The 26,147-nt window shown below is 40.5% G+C and overlaps 1 protein-coding gene across 1 annotated transcript in view; it reads right to left on the bottom strand.

The window, feature by feature from the left end:
• The window catches only part of sbm (sobremesa), a 336,672-nt gene extending 312,054 nt beyond the window's left edge, over window positions 1-24,618 (bottom strand). Inside the window, exons 1-2 of the mRNA XM_067148406.2 lie at window positions 24,485-24,618; window positions 5,483-5,680 (exon numbers count right to left, since the gene is read on the bottom strand). Of these exons, the coding sequence (XP_067004507.1) occupies window positions 5,483-5,680; window positions 24,485-24,539 (253 nt within the window). The 5' untranslated portion in view covers window positions 24,540-24,618. The remainder of the gene's footprint in view (window positions 1-5,482; window positions 5,681-24,484) is intronic.
• Window positions 24,619-26,147: the final 1,529 nt, after the last annotated feature.

Below are 26,147 nucleotides of genomic sequence, written 5' to 3'. Positions count from 1 at the left end.
AGCCCTAGGTTCAATGCGCCCCATAGGTGGACAAATTCGGAAAAAAGAAGAATTATTATATCTCGTGAGCTCTAATACTTGTCATATTCACTTCAAAGTCGCTTTAAAAGGTGATGTTCCTGCCCTTACCTAAACATAATTCGACATCTGTTTCGTTTTAACGCAAAATAATAAAGTTAAAGGCTACTTCAGATATTTTAATTCCATTTTCTTGGTTGATTTCATTTGAAAATGTTGATCCAAAATGATGTGGGATAATGTATTATTCATAACTTTCTCGTCTGCTTTTGATAACGATTATCATTTGTGTTGTCCGACTCGTTGGCTGAATGGTCAGCGTACTGGCCTTCGGTTCAGAGGGTCCCGGGTTCGATTCCCGGCCGGGTCGGGGATTTTAACCTTAATTGGTTAATTCCAATGGCCCGGGGGCTGGGTGTTTGTGTTTGTGCTGTCCCCAACATCCCTGCAACTCACACACAACATATAACACTATCCTCCACCACAATAACACGCAGTTACCTACACATGGCAGATGCCGCCCACCCTCATCGGAGGGTCTGCCTTACAAGGGCTGCACTCGGCTAGAAATAGCCACACGAAATTATTAATTATTATTATTTGTGTTTGTTTCCTTTCTTTGCTGCCGGGTGAGCTGCCCATACGGTTACAGTAGAGGCGCGCGGCTGTGAGCTTGCATCCGGGAGATAGTGGGTTCGAATTCCACTGTCAGCAGCGCTGAAGCTGGATTTTCGTGGTTTCCCATTTTCACACCAGGCAAATGCTGGAACTGTACCTTAATTAAGTCCACAGCCGCTTCTTTCCAACTCGTAGGTCTTCCCTGTCCCATCGTCGCCGCAAGACCTATCTGTGTCGGTGCGACGTAAAGCCAAAGCAAAAAAATCTTTGCTGGTGTTTTCTTACGTTGCACCAACACATGGAAGGTTTTGGTGACGTAGGGATGTGAAAGGGCTAGAATTAGGAAAGAAGCGGCCGTGGACTTAATTAAGATATATCCCTAGCATTTGCCTAGTGTGAAAATGGGTTACAACCGAAAACCAGATTCAAAGCTATTGGCGGTAAGACACGAACACACCATACTCAGAGTGCAATGTCACATCTACGTGACCTGAACCACCCAGCCAACTAACTCGGTAACATTTGTTTATTTGTTTGTTTGTTTGTTTGTTTGTTTGTTTGTTTGTTTGTTTGTTTGTTTGTTTTTTGTTTGCATGCTTTTTATTGTTTTCTTACAAATTACTTTACGTCGAACCGACACACATAATTATGTCTTATGACAATTCAAGAGAGTTGACAGATAATCATCCTCACTGTTCAGACACCTGTCTCCCATGATCCACCCTATCAAATGTCTTAGACAGGTCAATCGTGATACAGTCCTGAATCCAAGATATCTGCTATATCTGGCTGGAATCCTACAAGTTGAGCTTCAGTGGAATAACCTTTCCTAAACCCGAACTGCATTCTATCAAACAAGTTATTAATTTCGCAAACATGTCTAATATAATCAGAAAGAATGCTTTCCCAAAGCTTACATGCAATGCATGTCAAACTGACTGGCCTGTAATTTTCAGCTTTATGTCTATAACCCTTTCTATTGTACACAAGAGCTACTATAGCAACTCTCGAATCATTTGGTATAGCTACTTCATGCAAACAATAATCAAATATTAAAAACAATCAAATAATCAATAATCAAATAAGTACTTCAGATATGGTAGTATTCTCCAATCCATTGTCTTTAGTATATCCCCAGAAATCTTATCAATTCCAGCCGCTTTTCTAGTTTTCAACCTTTGTATCTTATTGTAAATGTCATTGTTATCATGGGTAAATTTTAATACTCCTTTAGCATTAGTCACCTCTTCTTTCTGGACATTATCCTTGTAACCAACAATCTTTACATACTGCTGACTGAATACTCCTGCCTTTTGAAGATCCTCACATACACACTCCCCTTGTTCATTAATGATTCCTGCAATGTCCTTCTTGGAACCTGTTTCTGCCTTAAAGTACCTATACATACCCTTCCATTTTTCACTAAAATTTGTATGCATGCCAATTATGCTTGCCATCATCTTATCCTTAGCAGACCTCTTTGCTAGATTCAATTTCCTAGTAAGTTCCTTCAATTTCTCCTTACTTCCACACCCATATCTAATTCTATTTCTTTCTAATCTACGCCTCCTTCTTAGTCTCTTTATTTTTCTGTTTTAATAAAGTAGGCCTTTACCATTCCTTACCACCTTTAAAGGTACAAACCTGTTTTCACATTCCTCAACAATTGCTTTAAACGCATACCAGAGTCTGTTTACATTTTAATTTATCGTTTTCCACCGACCATAGTTACTTGTTTTAAACTCCCTCATGTCTACTTTATCAGCCATATGGTACTGCATAACAGTCCTACTTTTAAGACCTTCCTTTCTCTCATACTTATTTTTAACTACGAGAAAAACAGCTTCGTGATCACTAATACAATCTATTACTTCGATTTCTCTATAGAGCTCATCCTGTTTTACCAGCACCACATCCAGTATATTCTTCCCTCTAGTTGGTTCCATCACTTTCTAAATCAGCTGTCCTTCTCAAATTAACTTATTCGCCATTTTTTGGTCATGCTTCCTGTCGTTCGCATTACCTTACAAGTAAATTTCATTTGTTTCCTTATTTCTGTCGTCTTGGCAACCTGGTTTATATTATTGTTGATCAGAGCTGTATAGGATAAACCCACATACTATTGAGCATTTTTTAACAGACGATTTATGCTTGGGTAATTAATTATTTAAAAATTATGTTTACTCTTCAAGAAAGTACGGTACAGAAATGATATTTATGTATGGGGCTCAAAGAGAGGCATCCTGTGAAACATAGTAGTCACCGTTATGAGCCAGATCTAGTCCGTAAATATAAATAAAATCACTTTGTGTGTAATAAAGCAAATGGACAACTTTAAAACTAGATGAAACTACACAGATGGAAACACTAGGATATTTCACTATGGAATTCAGAATAACCATTACAAAAGTAGCTCCAGTAACAAATATTTACCAAGCTCGATAGCTGCAGTCGCTTAAGTGCGGCCAGTATTCAGTATTCGGGAGATAGTGGAGTTAGAACCCCACTGTCGGCAGCCCTGAAGATGGTTTTCCGTGGTTTCCCATTGTCGCACCAGAAAATGCTGAGGTTGTACCTCAAAAGGCCATGGCCGCTTTCTTCCAACTCCTAGCCCTTTTCTGGCCAATCGTCGCCATAAGACCTATCAGTGTCAGTTCGACGTAATGCAGCTTGTAAAACAAAATTCAATTAGTCTCATACGGCACATGAAGTGCTAAAAGTGAACGATATTTCCCATACAAAATACAAACTACCAGTAGCTCAGCAAATATAATAGAAGAATAGATTATGTGAGCTAATGTCCCAGGGAAGTGAAGAACCAAATTTGACACAAAATATTTGTTTCGGTGACAAAGCTACTTCCCTCTTGAATGGGTTTGTCAGCAGGCACAATTGTAGGTACTGGGACAATAAAGATCCCCATTTTTTTCGCGATGACCATACTCAGTTCCCTTAAGAGATCAATGTATGGGCTGGAATTCTTGGAGATGGCATCTTTGGACCATTTTAATTGAATGAAACTTGACTGGAGAATTGTATTTGAACATATTACGATATTTCATTTATCTACGTATCACATTATCTTTGTCAGTGAAAAAGGAAACAGGGTGTGATGAACGAACCTTGCATTTTCAACAATATGGCACTTTTCCATACTATTCAGCACCTGTTCAACAGTGTTGATACCAAGATTTATTGGGAAATGGATTGGTAAGAGAGGTGCTCTAGAATGGTTTAGCAAGATCACCAGACCCTACTCCTCTCGACTTCTTCCTACGGTTCGTATGAAATCAGCTGTTTATGCTCTTCCGCCTGAGAATATTAAAAGAACTCAAAAGTAAACTAACACGAGAAACTAAAAAAATTAGTCAAGAAACGCTCTAAACTTTCGCAAAAAAGTTCCGAAATAGGTTGTATGACCGTCTAGCAAACAATGAAAACATTTTGAACATTTACATTATTAAAATGAACTAATTACATGCAGGAAATGTCACAAAATAAACCATGTTTTCATACAACTTACTAACTTGCTCATTCTTTGTTTGAATGCAAGTGTTTCCAGGATATCCAGGCGATAGAAGACAATAGATGTCAGAATAAATGAATAAGATCTACTAACAAATGAATGTTCTTTCAGAATGATCAAAATATAGGATTGTCATTAAAAAATTAAAAGATATAAAGAAATATTGGCTGGGGGCGAGAGGATGAAACCTAAAATTTAAGTAACCCTGCTTTTTAAACTTACTACCAATATCTAAATTGACGAGTTTTTGTTTAAATTAAATTAAAATTCAATACATATCTATAAAAACTATTGAAATAAAACCATGTACATACAACCGTTATACATATTTGCTACCTGTTGTCACTTCTTGATGGATGCAATAACTTTGCATTGCGCCTTGGTACCAGCCAGAGCGAAATATAGCTTCCACTACAGGTTTTTGTGATTTCCCAAAATCACATTATCTCTCGTGGTGCTATTTGAGGATCAAACCAGCCTCTGGGCTTATAATCTAACAACACATATATTTGGTTGATTAACGCAACAGAGCTATTTGTCTCTGAACTTGCTAAATATATAAGAATTAAAGTTGTTCTTTTTTTTACATTCACAAAATTATGCCACTTGAATTTAGAGGTCATTGGAATACAATACGAATATCCCCCCCCCCATAAACCCATGGCACTACAGCCCTGAAGCGACTATCAAGCGACCGCTGCTCAGCCCGAAGACCTGCAGATTACGAGGTATCGTGTGGTGAGCACAACGAATCCTCTCAGCCGTTATTCTTGGATTTCTACACCGGGGCCTGTATCTCACCGTCAGATAGCTCCTCAATTCTAATCACGTAGGCAGAGTGGACCGCGAACCAACCCTCAGATCCAGGTAAAAGTACATTACCTGGCCGGGAATCGAACCCGGGGCCTCCGGGTAAGAGGCAGGCACGCTACCCCTACACCACGGGGCCGGCTTAATACGAATATCAGCGAGCTCAGTATTGAGGCAACGTAGTTATTTGTCTCTGAACTTGCTGAATATATAATAAAACGCATTCCTTCTTTTATTCACAAATATATGCCACTTCAATTTGATTATTGAAATACAATATCAGTTTCAGTGATCTCGATATTGAGCCAACCGAGTTATTAGTTCTACGAAGTTGCTGAATAAATAAGACCAAAATTTATTCTTTCTTTTTATAACATTCACAACTATATGCCACTTCAATTTAGAGGTCATTGAAATGCAATATTAATTTCAGGGAGCTCGCCAACTTTTAAAAGCGCCTCCTGGAAAATGAAGTTCTTTAACATATCGGTTACTAGGCTTGGTACTTACCGATCATGGTGCCAACGATTAGAGCCACCCCACTGAAGAGTCCCACCCGTCTCTTGAGGTGAAGAGTGTCGTCCTCAGCTGCGTCCGTCCCCTCCAGCTGGTCTCCCGCTGGGACAGTGCCGTCCCCCTCGTCATCTTGCACTGCTGAGAGCCCATTCCGCCATTGGACTCCATCCTTACTGGGCTTAGCACAAGTTTCTGAAACAAGAGAGACGGTGGGGCTCAGCGACCCTGTTTCGGTGGGGGGAGCCACGGGCCCAATACCCAAAGCTCAGCAAACTGAACAAATAGATACAATATCCCTAGATGAGAGGTATTTGTCCTCTGGTCAAAGAATTTAAAACTGAAAACATACAAAGAGAATATCAAGTGAGGATTGTATAAATTCATACAAATAAAAACTCCTTCGTGTACTTTAAATAAGGTAAAAGATGAAAATACGACCTTGCTTCGTAGACTTTCGCGGCTGAAGCGATAGCTGGTGTTGTTGTACGTGATGATAGAGGTTGTTGGGCAACGATCTTGATTGCTGAGTGACCGATGTTTCGCTATTATTTGCCAAGCCTTGACAAAAGATAGCGAAATGTCGGCCACTCATATTAGGCTTTGTCAAGCCATGACGGAGGATAGCGAAATGTCGGCCACTCATAGTAGGCTTTGTCAAGCCATGACGGAGGATAGAGAAATGTCGGCCACTCATAGTAGGCTTTGTCAAGCCATGACGGAGGATAGAGAAATGTCGGCCACTCATAGTAGGCTTTGTCAAGCCATGACGGAGGATAGAGAAATGTCGGCCACTCATAGTAGGCTTTGTCAAGCCATGATGGAGGATAGCGAAATGTCGGCCACTCATAGTAGGCTTTGTCAAGCCATGACGGAGGATAGAGAAATGTCGGCCACTCATAGTAGGCTTTGTCAAGCCATGACGGAGGATAGAGAAATGTCGGCCACTCATAGTAGGCTTTGTCAAGCCATGACGGAGGATAGCGAAATGTCGGCCACTCATTGTAGGCTTTGTCAAGCCATGACGGAGGATAGCGAAATGTCCGCCCTACGGACGAGTACGCTTTCCGATTCCGTGATAAACACCCCTTGAAGTATTTTATATCTACGGACACGTCGGATTTGAGTTCCGACGGCAGTCATATTTTACTATGATCAACGCTCCTCTTAATACAAATAATCTTCTAGATCTGTTAGGTCTCATCTATAACTTGTATTTCTCTTTTGTTAAAAAATAATTAGAAATAATCTGAGGCTGAATTTCCGCTGACTCCGTTTAACATTTAATACTGCATGGAAACTCACTGTCATTTGTCATTTGTCATTTGTCCTAGCTTAGTAGAATTTCATAGGTCGCATCATTATAGACTCGACTTACTATATTTGTCCGTTTATTTGTATTAAACTTTAAAACTTAGAGTACCGGGTGAGTTGGCCAGGCGGTAGGGGCGCGCAGCTATGAGCTTGCATCCGGGAGATAGTGGGTTCGAATCCCACTGTCAGCAGCCCTGAAGATGGTTTCCCGTGGTTTCCGATTTTCACACCAGGAAAATGCTTGGGCTGTACCTTAATTAAGGCCACGGCCGCTTCCTTCCCAGGCCTTTCCTATCCCATCGTCGCCATACGACCTATCTGTGTCGGTGAGACATAAAAAATATAGCAACAACAAACCTTAGAGTTTCTTTTCCAGAATAATACAAATACTCTAGGTTAACGATTATCACCTGTCTGAATAAGAAGAAATTACTGATCCGCTAAGCTTTCGTCACTAAAGCTGAATATTGCACTCTAAATTCTATGTATGGTGCCCAGTTCATTATCATGATACATACAGAGACACCTACTCACATCGTTTCACAGTACTTTCCACAAGTTAAATGGATGTAGCCAGAGATAGGGAAACTGGTAGAAGCATGAATATCTGTCGAGAAATGATTAATATCATGAACTCTTAGGGTGCAATGGTATACCAGTGGGAGAGTTATAAATGACCGACAATAAGCACGACAATAATACTTGACACCGTTACTTTACTGCCTACTAAAAGCTTTCATTCCTTACCCTGATGGGGTACGGTGGGCCTCCTAGAGGGTGACGCCCTCTCTTAGGCCAGGAGATGTGTTGCGGTGAGTTGAGGTGTGGCGAACGGTAAGAGGGGACTGGCTGTGGACTATACAAAGAAGTGTCCCGGTATTTGCCTTAGCGAGGAGAATGGAAAACCCTAGAAAATCATTCTCACAACAGCCGACAGTGGGACCAGCCCACCACATCCCGAATTCAAAGCTGTGTTTAAGCCACAGCTCGTTGTCGTTACATTGCTATCAACTTAATGTTATACAAACACAGGTAAGTTTTCGGTGAAGATGGGAAAGAAGAGGGATAAGACACGGATGGTAATAGTCTTAGCCTTAACTAAGATATAGCCCCAGAATTTGTCTGGTGCAAAAATGGTAAACCACACGGGAAATCATCTTCAAGGCTGCTGCTGTGGGTTTTGAATCCATCATCTTCCAAATGCAGGCTCTTTTAGCTACTCGATCCGCCAGTTCATTAGGTGTAAACGAAATTGAGAGTGTAACATACAAAATCTTGCTGTTGCCGATACATGCTTTGCGGGTCAGTATTATTCTGGATGCAAGCGGTGGATGGCACTACAGTACAAAGTTTTCAGTAATGTTCAATCAAAATTCAGCCGTTGGATACTGTGGTCTATGTAATGAGCCAGCAATCCCAACGACGCCCACCTGGTGCCCATAATCGTTAAAGCGTTATGTCTTTACGGCCTCACACCGTGATTAGCCAGTTCGAATCCCGTTGGTGAAAACATTTTCTCATCAGACGGTGACGTCGTATCTCAGGCCAGATTTTCAACAGTGAAGGAGATGCTCGGAGAAGGTGAGAAGTTTGGCGGCCGTGGCCTAAGAACTGTTCCGGCATTCGCCTTGGTGCAGGAGAACGGAAAGCCATTGTCAGAACAGCCGACGGTGGGGGACCAGCCTCTTTCCGTCTCCCGAGTACAGAGGTGTAGAACCATGGTAGAGCCGTCGCCACCACTTCTCTCCTCGGTTGACCGGTCGGAGTGCAGAGCTGTCGGACCATGGACCAGCCGTGGCCGTACGCCACAGCCTACTCTGCAATCGCCGATCCATTTTCTTGGGCTTGCTCCATATTTTCCTTCATTGATGCCCACCTTCTACCTAACGAAGATTCTCTCACAAACTGAAAGATTATAACGATTGTTGGTCTTGAACCAATAATGAACATCTATAACAATTTTCACCCTAAATGATCCAGCTGTTCTACACACAACGTGCGAGCCCTCCGGTCCGTATGTTTGAAATGATCCTTTAATACGTTAAAGGTCCAGCTCCATGGCTAAATAGTTAGCGTTCTGGCGTTTGGTCCGGTGGGTCCCGGGTTCGATTCTCGGCCGGATCGGGGATTTTAACCTTCATTGGTTAATTCCCGTGACTCGGGGTCTGGGGTGTGTGTGCCGTTTTCATCATTAGAATTCATCATAGGTAGGGCCACATTATAGACGCGCATGTCACCTATACGGTGCGAACTCGAAAGACCTGCACCAGCCCTCTTCGGAGGCTATAAGCTATTATTATTATTATTATTATTATTATTATTATTATTATTATTATTATTATTATTATTATTATTAAGACGTTAAACAACAAACCAAACTGCCGGTTCAAAAGAAAATACATATAAACATTTCTGTAAACATTCTAAATCCTACATGTATGTTCTTTTTGTACGTTATTGTGGGTTTTGTCGGATAAAGCATGACCCAAAACACGGAAAGGGTTTTATCCTGAAAAACTGATAGAGTTACATGATTTTTTTTGTGAAACTGAAGTTTAAGTGTAGCCTACTTGGTGAGCCCCAACTTTTCAGACAGCATATCGACGGCTTACTTCTAAAACCTCGTATCTGGCAATGCTCTTTCTACCCATTATTTTCCTTAAGACTGGTCACGCCTCCCAGTCACATATTGATATGCAGCCCATCAGAACAATTTTCGTTGTGTTCATTTTCCTATGCTGATGTGTAAAGGAAATTGAACCTTAAATGCATTATACTGTAGGAGTGCGTAAATACGTGATGCAGAAAACATCCCTACCATACGGTATGGTAAGGTCCATTTTCCTTTACACATCAGCATAGGAAATTGAACACAATGAAAATTGTTCTGATGGACTGCATATCCATATGTGGCTGGGAGGCGTGGCCAGCCTTAAGGAAGATAATGCGTAGGAAGAGCATCGGGACATACGAGGTTTTAGAAGTAAGCCGTCGATATTCACTTTCAAGTATTCTGGATGCATAATCTTTCCAAAGTTTTCAATAAACATGTCTTAGAGCTTGGGGTCATCCGAAAATTTGTGTAATGAAAAAGTGTCATTTATCAAAATTTGTGACGGAAGTGTAACCTAGCAACCGTGCAGGCAATGTCTTATGGCTGGCGGTCATCTGAAATTAGTAACCATTGGTGGATGGCCATGACCGAGAGACTTATGCGACAATCATTTGGTTTTCCCATAGGGAAATTTGACACTTCACACTTTTATAAATACCTGCTCCTCTGATAAGGTAAACTAAGGGTGTATTCTTCCCGAAGGCATGTCCGAACATCCGCAGAGGTGTGCCTGAGCAGGAGTTTACGTACGGTAGGGTGGCCAGTTCCTTTCCGCTCCTCCATTCCCCCCCCCCCCACAACAGTGCGTGACAACCCATCCACATCTTGACCACGCCCAATGTTGTTTAACTTCGGAGATCTCACGGGACCCGGTGTATCAACACGGCTACGGCCGTTGACTGCTCCTCTGATAAGCTAACATAAGTATAAATGATCTACTGAAATAAATATTTTCGGTTATCATCGTCTAAATTATAAAAATTCAGGATCCTTGTGATCATTCGCGGTTTATGAACTGATGTCTTTTGAATATATATATGTAATGAAACAATTAGTGAAATCGGTTGAATAGCTCCCAAGATTACTCTCCAAGTACAAACAACCTCACCGACTTCCTTTCTTTATAATATTAGTAGTGTGTATTGCCTTAGAAATATGTTAAGAAGCACCTTTGAATTCAGCTGATATTTAATAACATAATCACTATCTCTACTCATCACTGACAACATTTCAACACAATAAAAATAAAACAACTCGACAATCTAGTAAATGTATTTGTTACTTCTGATAACCCCGGAGGGATGCCAACTAAAAGTCCTTGGACTTGTACTTTTGAGTCATATAAATATATACCCAGTATTTCTTTAAATCATCGGATTTGACTCAGAACAGATTGGTTGGCAGTGGATTTTCTCCGCTGTAAACACACTGACTTGTGCGTGTACGAGTGTGACATTTCAGGACAAGTGTTCTTTAACTACGCGCGTGGCAGCCAAGAATTCTGAGAACATACATTAATGCCATGGTAATTTTAACATTACAGGGCTTTACATTCTGCTGCACAGTCTGTTAGTAGAGACTTATTTGGTCATTATCCCCGTGTATTTGCATATATGTTAAATTTCCTTAATAAGAAATGGCATTGTTATCAGATACAACGACTGACAGATGGTCAAGTTATTGAAATGAATTTCTGTATGTTGGGTGCTCAGCCCGAAGGCTGGTTTGATCCTCCACAGTTCCGCCAACAGCTGTCATAGATAGCCCACGTGTCACTGAAGAGGCATACTAGGGAAATGAGGAGTGATGTAGTTTTCCATTGTTTCCTTCACCGAGCCAGAATTTGCTATTAGATATCATTATGCCAAGCCCCCTGAAATGCATGCACCAACCGACCCTATGAGCGATATTTTCACACCATTCATAGCAGGGACTGGCTGCATAAGGAATGGCATTACTAGCATCGCTCATACCTCGGTCATCTTCATATTGTCAAAGCCAAGGATGAAACTGAGAAAGGTCAATGAAAGTAACAAATTTATTCTAGCCCATACCAGAAGACATAGTGCACTATAAACACTACATTCCGCCAGAAAAGGATTAATTTCTATCCGAGAATATTCAAATAAAAGTCTCGGGATAATCACTTCAAGAATAGCTTCCAAAATAGTAGACCCACTACATGGTTGAGCAATTTCATCCTAGTTAGTGCTCTGAAATATTAATTTCCCGGTTTATTTCCAATGAGCCACTGAAGAGCAAATATTGGGAGTGAGCAATATGTATATAAATCATCCAACTTCACAATACATTGGTGTTGGGCTGAGTGGCTCAGACGGTTGAGGAGCTGCCTTTCTGACCCCAACTTGACAGGTTCGATCCTGGCTCAGTCCAGTGGTATTTGAAGATGCTGAAATACGTCAGCCTCGTGTCGGTAGATTTACTGGCACGTAAAAGAACTCCTGCGGGACTAAATTCCGGCACCTCGGCGTCTTCGAAAGCCGTAAAAGTAGTTAGTGGGACGTAAAACAAATAAAATTATTATTATTATTATTATTATTATTATTATTATTATTATTATTATTATTATTATTATTATTATTATTATACATTGGTATTCAGGTATAACACGAGATGGTTCAAAATTCTTTCAACAGGATGCGTACAAGCTGTAGAGCGCACCCGACCAAAGACTTCGTGCTCAGCATTTGATAGAATACCCCAGATAATAACCAGAGCCTAAATAAAAAATAATTTCTTTTTTTTTTTTCGTGGCTGAGCAGTGAGGTGACATATATTTTTGAGTACTTTATGGTTGAACAGTGAGGTGAGCTATACATTTTTATATTCTATAGTTAGCAGTAAATTGAGCCATATCTTTGGATATTTCATGACTGGGCAGCGAAGTGAGCCATATCTTTGGATATTCTATGATTGACCAGTGAGGTGAGCTATATCTTCGGATATTTCATGGTTGAGCGGTGAAGTGAGCTATATCTTTGGATATGCCATGGTTAAGCCGTGAAGTGAGTGAAGTGAAATGGTTGTGTTCTTTCAGAGCCCCTGTTATATTACAGCCAGCACCTTCATTTACCTCGTACGTGTCAAGTTTGGTTGTGGTTTCTATGTTAGTGTGTTTATATGTTGGTAAATACAGTAGATTGGTATACCATTATCACCCTAAAACAAAGAGACAGTCTTCTGTGTGGTGCTTTCCAGGGAAGGAACCACCCACAGAAGTTCGACGAAGGTAAGATGGGAATAAGATGGTAGCAACTTTTTCTTTACGAAAATGGGGGCATCGCACCTCTGTGACCTTCGACACACATCGTACAGTCAATGCTGAATGGTACGTGAATGATTGTCTTCCCAAAGTCCTCGCCACATGGAGGTCACAGCACCCGAAGTCCAAGAGTGCGCACCTTCTGCTGCATCACGACAATGGATTTGGCCACATGGCTGCCAGAACAATGGACTTTTTGGAGAAGGAAAAAGTACAAGTATTACCTCATTCCCCCTATTCACCTGACCTGGCCCCATGTGACTTCTTTCTGTTGCCTAAGATCAAGGAAAAAATTCGTAGACAGCGGTTTTCGTCAGATAAAGAGGTCATTGCAGCCTAAGAGAGTGAACTAAGTGGCATCCCGAAAGAAGCTTGGACTAAGATGTTTTCTAGTAATTTCAGAGAAAGGAAAAATGTATACGTGCTAATGGAGAGTATTTTGAAAAGTTGTAATTGTAGTTTTGCAAATACATTTTTCTCACACTGTGCTAAAAACTTTCGGCGCAGTTCTTGTATTAGGTAACATCTAGTATTCACCTGGTCCGCCTCTGTGGTGTAGTGGTTAGTGTGATTAGCTGCCACCCCCGGAGGCCCGGGTTCGATTCCCGGCTCTGCCACGAAATTTGAAAAGTGGTACGAGGGCTGGAACGGGGTCCACTCAGCCTCGGGAGGTCAACTGAGTAGAGGTGGGTTCGATTCCCACCTCAGCCATCCTGGAAGTGGTTTTCCGTGGTTTCCCACTTCTCCTCCAGGCGAATACCGGGATGGTACCTAACTTAAGGCCACGGCCGCTTCCTTCCCTCTTCCTTGCCTATCCCTTCCAATCTTCCCATCCCTCCACAAGGCCCCTGTTCAGCATAGCAGGTGAGGCCGCCTGGGCGAGGTACTGGTCATACTCCCCAGTTGTATCCCCCGACCAAGAGTCTGAAGCTCCAGGACACTGCCCTTGAGGCGGTAGAGGTGGGATCCCTCGCTAAGTCCGAGGGAAAAACCGAACCTGGAGGGTAAACAGATGATGATGATGATTCACCTGGAGTTGAAAACGAAACCACGGACAAAGGTCTCTATAATAGTGAAGGGTGGGTTTCGAAGGCGCATTGTTTTCTCAGTTCTAAGCAGAAGCCTTGCAGCCAGTTTTTTTTGTTTTCTTACGGGGAATGGAACAAACGCCCTTCTGGATAAAATGAACGTGCATGTCTTTACCTATCCGACTAGACAGATTCATCTCAATAATTTAATTCCTCTTTAGCGGTAGCATTAGGAGGTGGTTCTGATATACCACCGATCCTGACTCAGTCCAGTGGTATTTGTAGGTGCTCAAATACGCCAGCCTCGTGTCGGTAGATTTAGTGGCACGGAAAAGAACTCCTGCGGGGCAAAATTCCGGCACCTCGACGTCTCCGAAAACCGAAAAAGTAGTTAGTGCGACGTAAAGCCAATACCATTATTACTGTTATACCATTATTTCATGCTACCTTATTTTACTTTAGCGAGACCTGGTGATCCCATGCAGTAGTTCATAGCCATAATACTTAAACTTTTGTCACTATTGAAGACTATAACTAATAAAACTGCTTTTAAAATGCTTTTCGGGCCTTCAGCATTCACAGTGTTACAGTTTAAGAAACGATGACACCAGAAATAAACGAACACCCATCTCCAGTGTCTAACATTTTCTAAGACGTTATTATATATGGGGGCGTCTTCTTCCTTTTTCTTTATTACAAGAAAAACATCCCGCCCAACTCCTTGGATGAATGGTTAGCGTTGAAGCCTTCGGTTCTGAGAGACCTGGGTTCGATTCCCGGTCGGATCGGGGATTTTAATTGCGTGTGATGAACTCTTATGGCACGGAAACTGACTGTTTGTGTTTTTCTCAACACGCTCCTCTTCATATTCAGACCACACACCACACTACCAACCACCACAGAAATACGCAATAGTGATTATATCCCTGCACAGAGGGTTAGCGCCTGCCGTAAACTAGGGCTAAATCCACACGTGTGGCACAGTTCATACCCGCAATCCCACAGGTATAGGGAAAGCGGTATAACTAGTAGTAGAAGGAGAAGAAGAAGAAGAAAAGTTTCCGTGTGGAGGGGAACCCCTTATAGATACACAATCTAGCCTAACAATTTATTGACATTCTATCGAATACAGCCTCATGATCGTATACCGTAGTAGTAGTAGTAGTAGTAGTAGTAGTAGTAGTAGTCATAGTCGTAGTCGTAGTAGTAGTAGTAGTTGTGTGGGACCGAGCTCGATAGCTGCAGTCGCTTAAGTGCGGCCAGTATCCAGTATTCGGGAGATTGTGGGTTCGAACCCCACTGTCGGCAGTCCTGAAGATGGTTTTCCGTGGTTTCCCATTTTCACGCCAGGAAAATGCTGGGGCTGTACCTTAATTAAGGCCACGGCCGCTTCCTTCCCACTCTTAGCCCCTTCCTGCCCCATCGTCGCCATAAGACATATCTGTGTCGGTGCGACGTAAAGCAAATAACAAAAAAAAGGAGTTGTTGTTGTTTTCATTTAAAACTGGGGGTATCACATTCAAGACGATACTCACTGCGTCAATGAACTGAGTAAAATGGTTTGCGACCTCATAAGTCAAGCCCCTTAAAACAACATTAATCATTGTCATGACCATCGTCACGAAATATTATGTTAAATGTCCTAATTAAGGTTTAATTTGTGGTCTTACTTTAATTAGCTGTTTAAATATTAATAAAGCATAAGAAGAGGGACAATCAAGTTTAAGTAGGAAGTTCAGCGAGCCAACATCAAGAGATCTTTCAGAACTGATCTCTTTATAAGATCCAAAATCCACTGCTGTAGCTCTTTTCAGGCACAAGTTTTATGAGGGTGAGCTGCATATACCATCTACACTATATTATCAACCGTCCTGACATTATTAAATCTTTGGCACTACCGGGAATCGAACCCGGGCCAACGAAGACGCAGCTAATAATGCTAATCGTTTCGCAACGGATATTTATCTCTGGTCTACGATCTGAAATGTATCAGTGTAGGGTGACGAGATGAAAAAGCTACACGAGATTTTGGACCATCAACGTGATAATTTCTCACAATTTCCCACAATAATATTGTGGAATGCTGTAAGGCAGTCTGGATTAGAGAAACAGAACAAGTCACGTCTCCACGTTCATGTTGCCAAGAAATAAATTGTTTCACTTTCCTTCATAATCACATGAGCTTGAATTTCAGGGATTTGTCTAGAGTAGTCCAATAGAATAGGTTATATCCGAGATTTACATACTCGTAGATTTGAATAATGTGTTTCATCAATAGTAATCTTAATTAATTGTATTATTGTTACTCCTTGTCTGACTCATCTTATCTCATAAACTGTAACTGATTACCATGATATTTTAAATTAATGCTGTAGAAGTCTAAAAATTGATGCGATTAAGTGTATGAGAGAGTGAAGAACCCTGACTTCGCCACTTTAGAAAGACACAAATAAATAAATAAATAAATAAATAAATAAATAAATAAATAAATAAATAAAAAGTAGACGACGAATGAATTAAAATTCTAAATATTAAATGTGGCTTGCTGATTGTCTAGCAGAAGGAAATTGAAAACGTATACCAGAATAACTGTTCATGCAACCTCGTCAAATTAGACCTGCGATAGTAGCAATTTCCAGCAACTTGGTGGTTGGGTGTCGTACCTGCCTCTTACGTGGAAGCTCGAGCCTGTCTGATACTAGGACCTTAATCCTGAACTGAAGGCTGGAAATGAGCTCACTCAACCTCACAAGATTAACTGAGGAACTGTGTGGAATTACAGAGTGCAGAGCAGGTCGAGAATGTAAAGTGATACGGCTGAGCGTGTGATACCACGATATTTGCAGGCCCTCAGGCTGGTCAGTAGGCAGACCAAGACCACTAATCGACTACATGATCACAGGATTCCTTGTTTTTGTCTGATTGATTGATTGATTGATTGATTGATTGATTGATTGATTGATTGATTGATTGATTGATTGATTGATTGATTGATTGATTGATTGATTGATTGATTGATTGATTGATTGATTGATTGATTGATTGATTGATTGATTGATTGATTGATAGTAGGAAATGCTGTTCATTTTACAAAATAAGAAAATTGTCAGTCACTCCTGAACACTAATCGGAGATAAAAGACCAAACGATTTGACCACATGATACGAGATGTGCAGCTGTAGACTTGAACTCGACAGGTTGTGGGGTCGAACCCCACCGTCGGCAGCCGTGAAGATAGTTTTCAGCGATTGCCCTGTTTCACAGCGGGCTCATTCCCGGTTTAATAACGGTCATAACCGCTTCCTTCCCGGTCTGAGCCCTTCCCGATCCCAGCATGGCCGCAGTGCGAACTTAAAAGACTAACAAAGAAACGAAGGAGATCACCGGGAAGAAAAGAACACTTTACCACTTCCCCTCCCTCTTCTCATCCACGTTGGCTAAAGTTAAGTGCATCAAGTACCAGTCTCTCCAGCTAGCCTTAAATTTTTTACAGGGTCGAAAATCGAATCAAGACCTAATGCACTGGTATCCACCATAACAACCATTTACAATTGTGTTTGTACCATTTAGTCACAGTACCAGTTATATGTGTGTGTATTCTTTCTCTCTCTTAATAGCAACGATGGCTGATAGCCAGCAGACCTGCTACACACAGACCGTCTTGTCACAGTCGTCTGCAGGTACAGTCTTCACGAAATATTCACCATCTCACCAAATAGTCGCCTCCCTTCACACTTTAGGAGCTCGCATTCTTGCTGTCACTACATTAATAGTATTTCTTGTTGTTCTTCTTTTAGGTGTAAGTAAACTAAATTAATCCAACCCTATTTGTTTGAAATTGTCTACTGTCTAATGATCAGCATCACTATGCTGTTACAAGTACCTTTGCAAATATGTGTGTCTAAGTTTGGGGTACCTGGTCCTAAACTTTATTGAATATACCGTCCTCGTATGTATATGTCTTCAGATAGGGAAACTATTTTCAGGACATCCTCTTACGAACTATGCTTCGAACATGGAATCTTCAAATAGATCAGCTGTCGTATCTGCTAATCTGCTCATTTTAACTTCAACGGTGGGTCTTCTCTCTCTGACTTAACCAGAGCCTCTGAGTGCGTTACATTGCATATTTCTCCCCAGATCCGTCTCTGTGGTGTAGTGGTTAGTGCGATGAGCTACCAGCGCCGGAGGCCCGGGTTCTATTCCTGGCTTTGCCACGAAATTTGAAAAGTACGAGGGTTGTAACGAGGTCCACTCAGACTCGGGATTCAACTGAGTATAGGAGGGTTCAATTCCCAGCTCAGCCATCCTTGAAGTGGTTTTCGGTGGTTTCCCATTTCTCCTCCAGGTAAATGCCGGTATGGTACCTAACTTAAGGCCACGGCCGCTTCGTTCCCTTATCCTTGTCTATTCCTTCCAATCTTCCCATCCCCTCACAAGGCACCTCTTCAGCATAGTAGGTGAGACCGCCTTGGCGAAGTACTGGTCTTCCTTCCCAGTTGTATCCTCTCCACCTCAAGTCTCACGCTCCAGGACACTGCCCTTGAGACGGTATAGGTGGGATCCCTCGCTGATTCCGAGGAAGAATCCAACCGTGGAGGGTAAAAAGATTAAGAAAGAATATTTCTTCCCAGAAAATTAAGAATCAAATCCTTAACTTGAAAAGGAATAACAGTCTGATAAGTACCTGGTACAAACGAGAAATTTAAAATTACGTTCTTCGTCTGGGGAGACTGATCACCTCGAATAGAGTAGGTGGTATCAGTCACTGTGAAAACGAATACCGCAATGTATTCGAAACGTCAGTAACTGAATGCATAGACACTCAAAGAAACAATGAGCTCATGGTATTGTACGTTCTTCACATTTAATATTCTACTGGTGGACCCGTACTGGTCCGCAGCATTCTGTAACGAGGCCAGAGAATTAAAGAGTATCTAGCAGAAAATAGTATTCTTCCATGATCAGAGGAAGTGTATACTCTCCGGCTTGACAGGTAGTAATCAAACATGGCTGCATGCAATCACATGATTAAGGATAAAAATCGCACATATCAGAAAGTGAAAGTGTTAATCGCTTAGCAACCCGTGAAGTACAGAATGTATTGCGGACTAGGGTAAGCCTTCGCCTTCAATTATTGGAGTGGTCAGACATCTCGTCTTGATATGCCTGTCGTACTCACAGTGTTTTGCCTGCGCTTTTCAACAGTTTTACGAACCTTTAACACCGGTACATAATAATTGATTCATTCATAATGTAGTTTATAACAATTCTTTCCATGCAATATTCACCTGCTTCGACCATTCGGGCGTATCTGGATCTTTACATTTTTCAAGCGAACTTGCCCGAGATAATGCAAAACAATTAATCGTGACTGAATACTGGTTCGGGTAAGTAGATAACCTTACCCACATTTTCAAGAGTTAGTCCCTGCGCTTCATTAATGATCATACAGAAGGCTAGTCGACTTGAAATCTTCCCGTCTGTACTTAAGCCGAATGTTTTCTATTAGCACCCTGAAAGTTATTAGCAAAGCCCGGATTTTCATGCCGTAACAAGTTAGATTGCAAACTAAATTTGGTTAATACGAAGTGTCGGCCACCCGCTCTTCCATAATGTAGCAAGAGTAACATAAATTACAGGAGTTCTGACGGGCTGTACCCCTAATGTTTATGCAAACGTCATAGCACAATCGTTGTGAAAGTAGACTATACTTGCTGATCGCTTCAGGAACTTTTCATTCTAACCTATTAATGCATAAAAATCCGTGCTCTAGACTTATTAGAAACAATTTGCCATCTGTTGAGTGTATTCAGAAGCTGGGGAAAGTCTGAGAATCAAAGAGTATCTAGCAGAGAATAGTTTTCTTCCATGATCAGAGGAAGTGTATACTCTCTGGCTTGGCAGTTAGTAATCAAACATGGCTACATGCAATCACATGACTAAAGATAAAAGTCACATATATGAGAACATTAATGAAAGTGTTAGTCGCCTAGCAACCCTTTAAGTATAGAATGTATTGCGGGCTAAGGTAAGCCTTCTCCTGCAATTGTTGGAGTGGGCATTTAGTGATTTGATTTTAGGATTACTCGAAGTTGACTGAACTTAGAAATCTATCAATGTCTGGTGATTCACCGTCAAGTAATTCCGGAGAGAATAAAAAATTACAATGAAGGAAATCAGTCCAGTAGAACGGCCGAACGGACTGGACAAAGCTGTTTTAGTAAACTTTTTCATTACATAGATTAGACTTAATTTTAATTATTATTATGAAAGTATAATTCACCTCTCATGTAGGTACAAACCCCGTGGATACCCATAACAAACATTATAGGTTCATTTGTTTCTGTGAAAAGTGTTCTTGCGCGGAACTTATACAATAGCATGTCCTCATTCCATTTTTGAGTGACTGTACATAGAACAGCAACACAGTTCGACACAGACGAAGAACACAATTGTTCTTCAACATACCGTGGAACCTTCAATTAGCTACGATAAATTTCTAATGTATCGTGGTTAACAATTGTAATTTCATTATACTCTTAGAGTAGCATTTAGCTTCATATAGCTGAAAACTTATCTATATATATAAAATAAGAGTTTTGTCTGTACATTGCTCAGAATTTGAAAAGAATGGTATTTCTGTATCGGTCATGTCCACAGTAAGAAGGAAATGCACTTTTTACTTTTCCGTAATGTCTGTCTGTCTGTCTGTCTGTCTGTCTGTCTGTCTGTCTGTCTGTCTGTCTGTCTGTCTGTCTGTCTGTCTGTCTGTCTGTCTGTCTGTCTGTCTGTCTGTCTGTCTGTCTGTCTGTCTGTCTGTCTGTCTGTCTGTCTGTCTGTCTGTCTGTCTGTCTGTACACGCATCACGAGAAAACGGCTGAAGGGAATTTAATGAAAATCGGTATGTAAAGTCGGGGGATGAACCTCTACAATCTAGGCTATAAATTATTTTGTTCACGTTGAGTGAAATGGTAGTTTAGGGGAAGGCCTGAAATGTAATTCTCAAATATTTATATTATTAGTGGCCCTATCGATAAATATTACATAATTAAAGTTATATAAAATTGAATTTCCCATCATTTGTGTCTTATACATTTTTACTCAAACGGCTATGATAACCGAGATATTCGTGAATTTGTATTTTTGTTGTAAGTCCATATCAACGCCGTCACGAGAAAATGGGTGAACAGAATTTAATGAAAATCGGTGTAATAGAGACGGGGAATAAGAAATTACAGTACAGTCTAAGCTATAAACAATTTTATTCACCTTGGATGAAATTGTAGTTTAGGGGAAGGTATCAAATATTTAATTTTTTTAAGTACCTGTGTTATTGGTCCTATCGAAAAGTACTACGTAACAAAGGTTAGAGAGAATAAATTTCCGATCATTCTGTTTTATCCAGTTTTACCGTACCGATTATTATAAGACTGATATTTCAGAGTCGGAAGAAAACTAAATGTGAAGGCCTACAATATCGAAAGCTCTTAAAATTGATCAACAATAACATTATATTGACCATTGTTTGTTGCGATGTTGTTTGTCTCTTATGCTGCCACTAAATTCCGATAGATGGGATTACTGCTGCGTACAAAGTATAACAGCCTGACTGAATATTGGCAGGAAATAGCTGGGGAGTTGGAAAACTTTCTTCTTTAGCATGCCATTCCTCTGTTTCATACATTTCCTGATACTGCTGGTACGTAACACACTGGTTCAACATAGTACTCCTGAAGATGGTTTTCCGTGGTTTCCCATTTCCACACCAGGCAAATGCTGGGGCTGTACCTTAATTAAGGCCACGGCCGCTTCCTTCCCACTCCTATCCCTTCCCTGTCCCATCGTCGCCATAAGACCTATCTGTGTCGACGCGACGTAAAACAACTAGCAAAAAAAACATAGTACTCCAGCTATTCGATCCCTACTCTGGCACTCTGTTTTGAATGAGCAGTGTGCACATTTAAGTTAAAGGCTCACTTGATGGTGGCGGTAGTAGTAGTAGTAGTAGTAGTAGTAGTAGTAGTAGTAGTAGTAGTAGTAGTAGTAGTAGTAGTATGACCTGGTCTAGAATTACGAGGCCTATTCCAAATTATAACACCACAGTTCACTAAATAACTTAAAATCAAACTCTGAAAAGAGCCGTTTCTTAAGAAAATCTTCTTCACTTTTATTAAATTCTACATTCATGTTATTCCAAATTAGCACTGAAGAGGGGGATTTCTCTTCTGGCTTGGAGGAAGAATTTGCCTCCAATTCAGATAGTTCTTTACGCCGCCAGTGTAGTGAATTGAGATTTTCCGATTCATTGGATACTCCTAGGAAACATTAGCAAAAGAGCATAGTTTTCGGGCTGGGACTCTCCACTATTCGAACACCCCGCCGCCGAAAAAGACGAAGAGTTTTCACGGATCACAGCTGTCTGCGGCTTGGTCATTCCAGCTCTGGAACTCTGGACTGTTAGGTCAACAGCGTAGTACTGTTCGTTAAAAGTGAGAAAATGTGTGGTTTTTCTTTTGATCGAGTATTTCATATGAAAGTATTGCTTTTAATCGTGCCATTCCTACTGACGTCATTATAATGACCTATGTTCATTTCAGTTGGGAAAACTACTAAGAAAGTCTTTTGGGGGATGTAAAAAGGCAGGTGGAGATTGAGTGCCTACAAATTATAATGAAAACTCCCCAACTTTATTGTGATTGATAGTAGGCAAGCGGGCCAACCGTTACAATAAAAATGTCCTAACCCAGTCTTCATATGAGAAGAGACGTTTGGTGACTTCCCCGTTGCATTTCTAGGGTAAAGTTAAGAGCTATGCAATTTAATACAATCTTGCTCACAGCGTGTACACTACCTAACCTAGAATTCTGTATACAATGTAGAATTCCATGGCGAAGCACGGGTACATCAGCTAGTCAAGAATAATTTCAAAAATTATCCGATAGTCGTGATTCCAGACCTCCCTAAAACACAAAAATAATTAATTTAGAGCAAGTGCTATGAAATAATTCATAATTTCAGCAGAAAACCATAGTTCACTTACAGGTACATCCATCAGGACCAAGAGATTTTAATTTTATCAAGGAGAATATCACCATACTGGCCATTTAGAAGTTTTAAATTCGATGCAAAGAAATCAGAGCTATGCATTTCAATTGATTCAAACACGCGCTCAACATATTATTATTATTATTATTATTATTATTATTATTATTATTATTATTATTATTATTATTATTATTATTATTATTATTATTATTATTATTATTAGACATTTCATGAGAAAAGTGTATAATAAAATTATATTTCTTGTTGTATAATTTATGCAACATATGAACAAAACCTAAAATTCAACGAAATATTGGAGTTGCTTCAGCGTGGCTGCAAAGACGATTTCAAGCTTTCCAGGAAATGTGTTTGAATCTTATTAAGTAAAATGCAAATTTACATAATAAAGATTTTATTGCAGCCAATGGCTATTAAAATATATTTACAATTTACATAATGTTAGTTTGATTTATCCCAGAAAATAATCCATAAATTCGATTGCCTAACACGGGATCCAATTTAACGTTTCAAATCACGTAGAACACTACTTACGGACGTTGATTGGTCTGAATGACTGAGGGACGACCTTTTATTTTCTACAATAAAGTGCCAGTCAGCTAAAGAAAGAGTTATTTTAGACAATAGTGTACGTACTAGTAGTGTTGAATAATGCACATAAATTTTATATCGTGTGAGAACATTCAAATTTACGACATGCATTCAGTCTTTGGTTACTATTATGTAATATACCTTAATATAACTCAGTTTTCAGTTAGCAAACCACTCTCTCTGACTGAACAGAGCTCATGTTTGAAGAACCATATTTTAACATAATATGGATTCCATTTAACATGATATGATGTAAGCTTTGATTTAAAAATAAAACTCTGATACCTTTCCCAAGCATGTTGACGCAATCCCTCACGCAGTAACTGCACTCTTAGTAATCAAGTATTTAACAATATATTATAATATTATTCCAGCGACTACAGGTCTGGTTCCTTGGCTAATTGTCAGTAACTAGACCTTCGGTCCTCGAGGCCCTCGATTCGATTCTCGACAGGCCTGAGGAATTTTAATCTTAAGCAGTTTATTGCCTTGGCTCGGGACAGAGTCCTTGTGCTGTTTCCAACATTACTGCAACTCATACAACATACACACACAAAATACACTACAACTCATACAACATAGACACACACAAAATACAATCTTCTACCACATTACCACGCAGTTTCTCATATAAGGCGGGTGCCACCGACCCTGGAGTATCTGCCGTACAAGGCAAACAATAGCCACAAGAAATTATTATTATTATTTAAAATAAAGATATTATAATAATATTTCAACGACCAAACGTTCAGGTAGACCTGATCCATCTCGAAAAACATAAGGACACAAGGTTACCTTTTAATGACTAGATAATTTTTACCAGTTCATTTCGATTCGCTGCAAGTTAACCGCACTACCGTTGGGTATTAATTTAAAGCAGAATGTGCCAAAATTTATATTCATTTTCCTTACTAGATTTAGAAATAGTTCATATGAATGCTGATATTCTCGAGGTCAGGATATTCTCATCTCTGAGAGAAAGAGTGTGATTTCTATGGTGAACATACACTCATTGCGTCACATCATTTACACTCAATAATTCATGCTTGTAAACAGTTTCTGAAGGTAAATATTTTGAACTAACACTTGTCACTACACATTACCTTGTTGAAGGTCGCGCTGGGAGGAGCAGATCAGTTCCCAGAGCTTCCCTCTCATGTCCTCCGTCCGGCCTCACTTCTCGCACACTGGCCGAAACGACAGGACAGGAATAGACAGCCCGACCTCCAACACTCCCGTCTTCTGCTGCCACAGTGGAGTGGAGCCTGAATTACTGTTTACAGAGTGCAGCGCGATGGACGGGTGTTAAACTGCGAAGTTTGCCACCTCACTGAGGAGGGGATAATTGATGTACCTTCAAAATCGGCGATCTTCCATTCTTAAAATAACGCAGCAGAGTTTGTGCCTTCTTGGCATTATTTTCTACTTTACTACGCTATTGTGCGGGTTTATGGGTACACATCAGGATGTGAGTCATATTATTCATTTAGCGCAGTCCGTATCAAGTCTATCACACATTTTCTTAGTTTCCCCTTCCCTAGGTCTTTACCCAATTATCGGCACCACTGTGTATGAAGACAAGTTTCATGACCGGACTCCCCTCCGTATGTGGAGCGATGTATTCACTATTAAATTAATAGTATGCAGCTCACCTCTTGTGGGGGTGTGCCTGAAAAGAGGTTCACCACCTCAGAACGATCGGTTAGTTGGTTGGTGCCTGAAAAGATCTGCTCCTCCTCAGGACGAGGACACGAATTTGTATGTTTTACCACTATGTGATGGTTGGTAATGTGATATGTTGAACGTAAATGTTTATATTAAGACGATCACAAACACCCGGCCCTGAGATAAAAGAACTAACCAAACGCGGATAAAATTCCCAGCCAGGAATCGAACACGAGTCCCTATGAACCGAAGACCGCTACACTAACCATTCAGCCAAAGATACCGATATTCACTGTTATAACGTATATATTGTGTTGGGGAGATAAGCACAAATGTTTTTTTTTCTGCTGGTTATTTGTAGGGCCATGAATACAGTACATATGACATCAAAATAATGTCCTACATCAAAAATAAGAACTGAGGTAGTATTTAGGATGAACTACCGAGGTGTTACATCCAGGGACTAAATGGAATGCACCCACCAGTTTTGTATTCTTTGGTCTGAGGACAGATTGTTTGTAAAAAAATAAAGGACGGTGTAAATCAAGTTTAAGATTGTGGGAAATAATAACAGCCGACACCTGTATAACTATCAGACGAATTCCGTTTATCGGGTAGATTTTCTGGTTCGACGTAACAATAGTGGCGACCGTGGACAGGACGTGAACAAAGCAGTAATTTGAAATGGATAAGTCGACTAAATCGAGAAAACCAATACGTGCTATGTTCACGAAAACATAGGATGCGGTGATGGTGGAAACAGACCCCAACAAGGTAAGATTGCATTTCACTAACCTAGAATGACTAGAAAATGAAATGAAGGATGCCGATCAGAAAATATTAGAAGTGTCTCCCGACGACAGTGAACGAAGAACGATATACAATATCGTGATAAAGTAAATGAAGCTCGTCAGAGAATGGAGTGTGTTGTATTAACACAACGTACAAATAAAGGAAATCAAATATCGAGTGATGGTTTCATAGGTTTCCCACAGAAAAATCTCAAACTGCCGAAAATCGGACTTCGAAAATTTTTCGGAGAGGTTAAGGACTGGTTAGGGCCATGGAGCCAGTTCCGTCGAATTCATGACGACTCAGGCA

Source organism: Anabrus simplex, chromosome 1, assembly GCF_040414725.1.
Source record: "Anabrus simplex isolate iqAnaSimp1 chromosome 1, ASM4041472v1, whole genome shotgun sequence".
Classification (NCBI taxonomy): Eukaryota; Metazoa; Arthropoda; class Insecta; order Orthoptera; family Tettigoniidae; genus Anabrus; species Anabrus simplex.
This window is presented reverse-complemented; position numbering and strand designations above follow the sequence as displayed.